This window comes from Pholcus phalangioides, unplaced genomic scaffold (genome assembly GCF_987345545.1).
Source record: "Pholcus phalangioides strain wild (caught in Gottingen) unplaced genomic scaffold, Ppha-v1.0 ptg000024l_1, whole genome shotgun sequence".
Lineage (NCBI taxonomy): Eukaryota > Metazoa > Arthropoda > Arachnida > Araneae > Pholcidae > Pholcus > Pholcus phalangioides.
This window is the reverse complement of record NW_028301616.1, coordinates 29,933,988-29,943,723: the sequence shown is the minus strand read 5'-3', so window position 1 is coordinate 29,943,723 and position 9,736 is coordinate 29,933,988. Positions and strand designations below refer to the sequence as shown.

The window sequence follows — 9,736 nt, the reverse complement described above, 5'->3', positions numbered from 1 at the left end:
TCGGCAAACATCGGTCAAATTTGAAAATACAGTATTCTGTTCAATCTTGTTGATTCGCCATGGAAAAAAACTTCAATATCCTTAGGATCATAAGGCCAGGGAAAAATTACACGACTGATCTCCTCGCGTTCCTCTGCTGTTCGCAGCAGCGGACGTCGGAGTAGAATGCTCTGAGAAGACAATATCTATGGAATGTTAAAGTCTTTTCTCTACTGTAAGAAACAAAAAGAATGTCGTCAATATGACAAGGTTTATCGATTTCAAAGCTCAACCAAAGAGCTAAGAACTTTGAGGCAAAGAGACTCGGTCCTGATAAAATGAGTGAGCAGGCGTTGGGAAAAGATCGAGAAGATGCCGAGCTTACGACCATGGAAGAGAAGCAAGAGGGGGCGAACCCAGTGACATCGAATCATTCTGGTATCGTCCAGAAAAAACAATACTTGCCCGATATCGTCGAGAACGCAAGGAGTATTCTGAGAGACACGCTTCGAGCTTTTGAGGGTGGTGGTAAAATTACCGAAGAAGAAGCTCGCAAAATCGTGAGTAAACATTTTTAATAGTCTTTATATAAATAATCTACCGTAGTGGTGGGTGCACAACTTCCGACCACCCAAAGATGTTCCTAGGGGAAAAATCGATATTCAAAACAAAAGCACCATTAAGTTTATGGCCCCCGAGCATCGATCAGTGGCGTCGGAGCCGGACGTGCTGTGGATGCCTGAGAGCCCACGGTAATTTATGACATAGGTCTGAGCACCGATTCAGAAATCGAAATTTCCTATGTAAAGATCAAAACTAGCACCCAAAAGTTCCAAACTCTTCCGATGCTCCTGGCGGCGATTATCTCTTATACAATGGCCTTGGCAGATAAGAAAAGTTAGCATCCCTATTTTGTAACTTTTGAAACGACTTCTTTACTCTTCACACACTATACCAATAAAACTTTCATCATCTTAAATTACAGGAATGGGATATGGAAATACACACACACACACACATAGAAGGACATTTGTTTAGTTACTGCCCTGGGCAAAATGATGCGCTGGTGCCTCTGTTAGACTCATGGGCTGAGATACGGAGGGTTATGAATGCGATGCCATCAAAAATCGCAATGCCCCATCGGAATCTAAGGGTTGAAGTTATTTGTGCCCCCCCCCCACCAATAAATTTTTGAGGGGGACTAAGTTCCCCCAAATAATTCATGAATATAATACAATACAGCGCAAAATTCCACCTCCCGCGTACGGGCTTGAGTCTGTGTACATGTACGGGACGAATGACGATTTTCAGCACCCTCAATGCTTTCTTCATGTCGGAGAATCTGGATGAAATATAGCCAATTTACATATAGGCTAACCATGTACAGTATATACAGTATATTTGGACTAAAATCATCGTCCTGCTGCACCTCGCCCTCACGGCCCTTCAAATCCTTCTCCACCTGTGATCAAACTTCCACAGTTGATGTTGATTGCAATACATCCGACGTCCCTGCTCTTAACGGCCATCCCTCTTTTACGGCCAAACAGTAATTTTTCTTGTATGATGAAAATATGCATTACAAACCTCTGATTAACAGTCACCCCTCTTTAACGGACGAATTTTTATGTTCAACCGGTATCAGCAAAAGAGGGATTTTACTTATCTTTACTTGACTACAGGTTAAAAATATTGATGCCAAATCGAATTATTGGGAGGCCCTCCCCCCCACATACACTTGAGGAATTTGTTTCTCACATGGGAAAATGGGGGCATGTTCCCAGGGCCCACAAATTTTATTGCCCCAAAACTGACTGTCTTTTTTTGTTTTAAAGACGGGATCACATTCCCCCCCACCTTCCCTGTCTCAAAGGGCACTACGCATATGTTACTGTCAAAGTCCGAAGTGCGGCCAATTCGCGAAGTGGCCTAAGATTCGATCCACTAATGTAAGACTGCCCGATGTAGGCACCAAATCCATTTTTATTTTCATCGCCAACGTGTATATACAGGCCAACTCGAATTGCTTGCACTGCGGATATTTCTGTAACCGTTGACTTACGGTATGTATGACTAACATACTTTCAATTACAAAAATTTTTCAAATGACGTGCAGTTGCTTAAAATGCGAAAATTTGTTTTTAGGGGTCGTATATACACACAAGAAAATTAAATGATTAACTGTTTTTACAGTCTCCGCGTGCTCAAAAACCATTAAAAAGTCGTTGCCCTGTCTCTCCTGATGCCGACAAAAAACATCCCATGTTTATAAGTGCAATATTTACTGAGATATTCGAATTCGAAAAACTGAAGAAATTTGGGGGGGGGGGGGGAAGATGTAAATGCGGAAAACCCGTTTTACTCTTATTTTAAGCAGTCCCCCCCCCCCCCAACTTTCCTGTTCTTTGAATTCGAATATATCTCAGTAAATATTGTGCGTAGAAATAGTACCGTCTTAACGAATGGGCCCACCCGGGCACGGCCCGGGAAGGGGGGGGGGCACAGGAGAAGAGAGGCCTCACAAAAATGCGCGATCCGGTTGAAATTTTCTAGAATTTGTCAGGTAGGGCCGCAGAAAAATCACTTGGCCCGGGGGCTCATGATGCTCTTAAGACGGCCGTGCTTAGAAACGGGGAACTTTACAAACATACTTTCAATTACCGATTTTGAGCTTTTGCACTAACATAAGGGGACCGAAAAATTCATATTTACCCGGGCCACGAATTTATGACTGAGGCGTTAACACGGCCCTAGACTATTATAATAAAAATAATATACGATATAATATATTCATATATTATATATAAATATATATATATATATAATATATATTACGATATAAAGTAAAGCGTTTTAGACTATATAAAAGTTTGATAAAATATATTTTACAAAACTTGAAAAACCCTGTTGATTACATTCGCTCGAACGTTACCAATCGGTAAACCGTATCGACACGGCGTTAGATTGGGTGCATTTGTCAAGTTTTATAAAATAATTTTTTTAAAAACTTTTTATAGTGCCGACCGGAGACGTCCCCGACCGGAGGATACGTAAAGCAGGCATCTTCAACCCGTTGCTCGCGAACACCCATGGTGCTCCCTGAAGCACCCAGAGTGCTCGATGCTCGTGTCCGATTTGGTGCTCGTGAGCACTTGATCAACGTTTCAATATCATACCACCTCGTACAAATTTCATTCAAGGATTGAAATTATCCTGATTTCATGCATTATTTGTATGTCAAACATGCTCATACGCGGAGATTGACTTGGAAGGCAGGGGGGGGGGGGGCACGATGATGATGATGTCAATTCATATATATACATATATACATTAGATCAGTCGACTCCACCTTTGACGCTGGGGGGCAATGCCCTCACGCCCCTCCGTATCTCCGCCCATGAATGCTGTAAGGGTGCACTTCTTTGGATGATGGGTACAGGAAGTGCTCGCGACTAGAAAAACGTTCAGTGTTGTGAGGGAGGGTGGGAGAAAGAAAGAAAGAGAGGGAGAGAATGTGTTCTTTTTTCCCTCTCGGTAGGAATAATCGAGCTTATAATATAAGCTCAGTAATAAGCTAAGTAATATTATTACTGGATGGGATTAATTTTACTTTTGGTTTCAGTTTCTCCTCCTTAAGTATAGATGGCGTTACTGACGCACCACGTGATATTGTTTACATTTTTAAATTTTGAATTTGCTGTACAGTCATTTTGGAGCTTGGAAGATCGTGTTTTAATTGGCTTATTTATTACTTAAAAGTAATAAATTTGTAATTTCTATACGTGTTATTACCTCACAGGAGCGTTACCCGCTTATTGCGCAAGCCGCATTACTTGGAGAAGAGACCGCTCTGAAATGCCTTTTAGTTGCCGGAGAATGGGATCCCAACATCCACTTGCCGGTAAATGGACTTTATATTTTCTATGGATTCTATTCAGCATTTAATATTGTCTTTGAAATGCATTTTGTATAACTTTGAACGGAAGTTATCGTCTCTGGTCTTTTATTATGGGGGGCGGTGGGGAATCGCCAAATTAGTTATTAGAAACTTTTTGCTGAATTGATATTGGCGAATGGAAACCCCTTATTTAGCAAGTTCAATTTACTTATATTTTAAAAATAAAACACTTCGAGATAAGATACCATAACTGAGGGCGTTGCCAAATTGGTGGTTTCTGAATTTGCATATGGGTTCTGACCATTTGGCGACCTAAATTTTTCTTGTTCGCCAAACATCTTCAACATCCTGAAAGTTGAAGATGGCTGCCAAAAAAAAAAATGCACAACATGGCTGAGATTCCATAAGCACGATTCTGCCAAATTTGGTGATTATTTGTTGTCGAAAACTGATTATCTTGGTTGTTGTTTGGCTCTTTCATGTTTTTCAAGCTTACGTGCTTTCTTTATATGTATTTTAGCTCCATTTTCATTTCTGTCATCACCAGTGCCTTAAGTCTTGTTATCGTGTCCGTCACCATTGAAATTTATTCAGGCCGAAATCCTGTTCGTCATCTCGCATCCTTTGCTTGGGGATTTTTCAATTTTTTATGGGTTAGAGCCTTCGTATTCATTCAGGGGAAAAACATGTGAAGGTTATGCATGACAGAATTCGGCATAATACCTGCAAAAAAAAGATAGTTTCTTACCCAAAATATGCTGCTAGCATGGTTTGGTACAGCAATCACACCAAGAAACTTGGCTGGCGTTGGGTTTGCCAGAATAAGAATTCAAAGCCTAAATGTTATGAGTCTGTGAATCTTGCGGCAAACACTTTCTTCATGGATTCTAAAATTCCTACCCTCAATGCTCTAGCTTGCAGAATTTTTTTTTTTTTTGGGGGGGCATCTTGATTTTCACGATACTAAAGTTGTTTGGGAAGTAAAAAGTTCTAGGTCGCCAAGGAGCAAAAACCTTAGTGAAATTTGAAATCGCCCAATTTGTCACAATCCTGCTTATGGAATCTTAACCCCACAATATTGAAATACCCTCGAAATAAGCATGATAACTAATGCAAAAAAGGTAACACCAAAAATCAATCAGTGCCAAATGAATTCTTTGTGTTGATTAAAGTTTGAAACCAATTTAATGGCACATTTTGGGCAAGAAACTAGGCTTTCTTTCCACTGTTTGACTTCTATTAAATAGTGTGTTTTTTCATTAGATTAGGGCAGTGTTTCCCGAAGTGGATAATATCGCTCCCTTTGGGGGCAATGAAATGATCCAGGGGGCAGTAGAAGCTATGAATATTGTATAGGATTCTGTGGGTCGACTCACTTGAGTTGGGAGGGAGGTGATGAGGAAAAAAGTTTTGTGAGCACAACAAAGTTTTTTTGATGATGACAAAAAAGAATTCAATTCGGACACTAAAAGGATAAGGTAACAAGTTGGTTTGAAAAACATTCCAGACATCAGTTGAAACTTTGAAAATGCCAATATAAAAAAGAAGACTGAAGAGAACCCTCTAATTTGGCTGCAAACCTCCTTTCGGAATCATTACATTCTGTTATGATTTGGCGATCTGTAGCAAGAACATCGCTTTGAAACTACAGTAGGATCCTGATTATCCAAGTAATGTAGAGATGGATCTGAATTACCTCAGATAACATGGACCTTTCATGGTCTTGGGGTAGAATAAAATAAAGTCAAAAATGGAGCAAATAATGTTTTTCTACCAATAATGTAAATATGGGAAATAATGTTAAATAAAGGAGCACAATCAGCAACACATGATTTCAGATTCTGAACAGACATCAGAGGTGTCAAACATTAACAAACTTCCAGCAAAATTTCATTCAAAAGTAGCCAAATATAAAAAAATTTATCAAATCTTCAAATTTCGCTGCTATCTAGTGAGCATAATTTTAACCAAAATTTCAACTAGCGGTGTCTGTACAGGGGTTGTGGTTCAATGCAACAAATGATGGAAATGATGTCTGTGTATGTGATCGTATTATTTTGCAGTAAAACAGAGATGACCGTATCTGAGGGGGGTTTTACTTGTATTTATAGTTTTACGTTTCAAAGATTACGTACAGTATAGTCCTCCAACACCATAATACAAGACTTGATTACAGCATGCTACGTCGGATAACCTCTTTTCCAGAAGGACTAGCCAAACATAAAAATTCAGTCACTGACGAGCTATTCTCAATGCAGAATTATGTTATTTAAATGAATTAAATAAAATTGTCTGACATGACGTGTCATGACTTGGCAAAGTCTTATCTTGTGGTTGGAGGACTATACTTTGAAAAATAGTCTTTCAATGCCTTTGGCCCATGAAGTGCTCTCAAATGCTTCAACAAGTACTGGGTTCAAGATATTTGTCTAGTCAGTCTTCTATTTTAAAGAGGAAAAGAACTTTGGAAAAAAACTCCAAATCGTCAATTCGATGTAAACTGTTTCTTTTAATCGGCATGAAATATTGAATGAGTATTTCTTACCAATATATTGTATATTTAATGTATTCAAATACTCATAGGATGGATGCACTCCATTAATTTGTGCAGTTCTAAAAGGTCATCTTGCTGTGATAAATATTTTACTGAACAATGGCGCGGATCCAAGTTTTTCTCATCAGGTGAATGATGCTCAATTTTTAGATATTCAACTTATGTAATTTTCTACACATTTAATTTGTGTTATTAAGTTGTTCCTATAAGAGTATTATTAATAATACTTATTTATAAATTACAAAGTACTATAAGATCATTTGCATTGTTTTTGATACTGAGCGTAGGATTAAAGATTTATCATATACTGTGCAGTATAATACAACTGCCTATGAACTTTTTGGCTAACAAAATTTTTTTTGTGGTATCTCAGCCTCTTCAAATAAATACAGAATTGGCTAGCGAACTTTTTTGATCTTATGAATTACCCTAACATAACACATCTGTGTTGTCATAAGCATAGATAGACTAAGCTCTGGGAGGGAGGCACAATGGTAATTGATAATGTCAATATACAGTCGGATGAACTCCAGTTCAACAAGTTCCTCAATTTAACAAATTTTTTCTGAAATTCTAACTAAAATAAAGTTCAAGTCCCTATTTAACAAATAAAAACCCTCTATATAGCAATTTTTTTTTCGAACTATTCTTGATTTTTTTTTTTTTTTTTAACCCACTTAAACCCACATTTAAAAGATTTGACCTTCAGCTCTTCTTTAGTTAGAGACAAACAAGAAAAAGGGGGTATAAATCTCTTTCCTTTTTAAGTAAAAGAGATAATAAAGGTATTTGGAGTGTTATTGGGAAGGTGTAGCAGTAGCCAATTTGCGTACGATAGTACCATAAAACATTGTGCTGTCTGCCTGTTTAGATTTCTGTAAAAAATAAAGTTGCTTCATGTTTGTGCTCTGTCTTTACAAGGAACGAATGACACGGCATCTGAAGAGAAAGTGTTTTTCAGTTAGTGAAAAAAATGGCAATTTTGTCAGAATTTTTTGATGTTGGGAAGCAGCTCATTTCATCTGTTGGACAGTTTTTATCTTTTTTACAGCGCTTCTTAATGTTTTATAAAACTTATTTTCAAATTTTGGGCTGTACCTGAAATGGGTTAAATGTTTTTCTATTAGAAACCTCTAAGAAATGTTTTGGCCAGTGAATGTGTTTCTGTAATGAATTATCTTCATTAGGCCAAGGTATGACTGTATACCATGGCTTCATAGGATAGGCTGGATTTTTAGTCAATGGATTATCCCATGTTTTTGACTTATGGGCAGTGGGTTCTCGAATTTACCATACCCTATTGTAAATGTACTTTTGTCCTGTGATGATATATGTGTGCTGACCCTCATGAAAGTTGTACCATAATCCTCTCAGTATATCGCATACAAACACAGAAAAGTATGATATAACTGACAACTTTATCTAGGTTCTGATGTTACATAAATTTTTAATAGCAGTCTTAATAAAAAATGTGAAGCATCTGAATGTGCATTATAACAAGTCACTATTGTAGTTTTATGAATTAGGTAAATCCTGGTTCTTTTTAATTATTGAGTATGAGATACATCAATACTGCTTAGGGCTATAACTAGGAATTTTTTGGGGGAAGGGGCAAACATGATTTTGCTGCCCTCTCCACTAAGAAATATTCTTTGTTTCCGCCTAAAATTTGGTGCCCCCTAAAGTTTTCCTGGACAACTACCCCCCCCCTTCCAGTTCCGGCCCTGGGCTCAACGCTATGCCTTTGACCAAGTTTGATGGTGCTTCTGGGGTCAATGACATACTTTGCAAGCTACTGGCATATGATAGGCCCTATTGAGGCTCTATTTTTTGAGGCATGAATGTGAGCCAGTCTCCTATTTGAAAATGTTTCTCACAAGAGAGCAGGCAGACCTTCAACATGATTCTTGTATAACATGAAAAATTCTAGCATTTGCCAATTTTGGGCCAAAATATGGAAGGTAGATAGATGGCAGCACAAGTATAGCTCTGACAACATTAATATGTTATAAGGCCACATACGTACAGAGAACATATTCCTGCATGTACCAGTTCATTAGAAATTCATCAGAGAAATGTTTACTGTTGCATGTGCGGTTGAGTAGTAGTTGGAGGGATTATTGAACAAGATTCTCAAGATTAAGTGATAACAGCTATGTAAATCTCAACACAAAATTTTCTTATTTTTCTCAATATATCAGATATTTGTAGCTCCTTGAATAAAAGGTTTCTTGGAAGTTATTTTTTTTACGAGTTTTCAAGAGCTTACATATATTACAGTAACAAAAAAAAGAAGAGGTGATACACATTTTTTTATTTTGAAAATATGCTGAATCACCCAAGCAATGTATTTTATGTGAATAATTGAGTAAGCTCATTTGTTTCTTGTTTTTTTACGCATTTGAAAACTACAAAATTCACCTTTTTCTTATTTGTAGAGCAATTAATTTAGAGGTTCTATTATTGATTTTAATCTGTAATTTTGTTTACTTGGATTTAGCAGGATGGTATGAATCCCTTAATGATTGCATTGACGTTGGATGACTGTAAAGCATTCAGTTTGATATGGAATCATGTCAAGAAGATCGAGGATATCATTAATCACACTGATTCTGTAATCAATTTTCATATTATATTCTATAATCTACTTTTATCATGTCTTTTCTATTTTATTAATTTGTTTTTATGTACATGCCTACATTGGCTTTTGAGTATGAACCAAAATTCATTAGATATTTTTTCAAATTTTCAAAAAATCAGCTTCATATTTACTTGTATATAAGCCAGTGTTATCCAAAAATATGATTTGAAGGATATTTTTTTATCAGTGAGAAATAACTCTGTTAAAAAAAGTTACTTAAAATTTAAAGGAGCATTTGCACCCCTGAATGAAATTTGGAGAAGTAAAATTGAAAAATTTTGGTGCATGAATCATGCATCTACATGCATATTGGCAAACACTAATATAAGCCAATTTTTTTATTCAAAAACTCGATTTTGGGTCAGCTTTTGGATAAAATTAATGTAATTGCTATGCAAGGTGATGTAAGGCTCTCCCCCTTACATCAACAGCGTGCTGATACATCCCCTCCCCCACTCTGGACAGTGCCCAGATGGGCGCATGCAATAAGACAAGGCTGTGTGGGAAGCTTGTAAAAAATCAATTCATACAACAGGATAAGTGCACCAGCTCATGGCCTGCAAATGGTAGTTATCCTTCATATCTGGTCAGCAGACTGAAATATTGCACACCTGTGCAATATCACACCCGTGCCTTCTTTTGCTCATGTTAGCTACCCTGTACT

The 9,736-nt window shown here is 37.4% G+C and overlaps 1 protein-coding gene across 1 annotated transcript in view; it reads left to right on the top strand.

The window, feature by feature from the left end:
• Positions 1–317: 317 nt before the first annotated feature.
• Positions 318–9,736, top strand: part of LOC149069193 (uncharacterized) — a 29,335-nt gene continuing 19,916 nt past the window's right edge. The window contains exons 1-4 of the mRNA XM_089250356.1: positions 318–539; positions 3,779–3,880; positions 6,461–6,559; positions 8,932–9,045. Coding sequence (XP_089106482.1) covers positions 318–539; positions 3,779–3,880; positions 6,461–6,559; positions 8,932–9,045 — 537 coding nt within the window. The remainder of the gene's footprint in view (positions 540–3,778; positions 3,881–6,460; positions 6,560–8,931; positions 9,046–9,736) is intronic.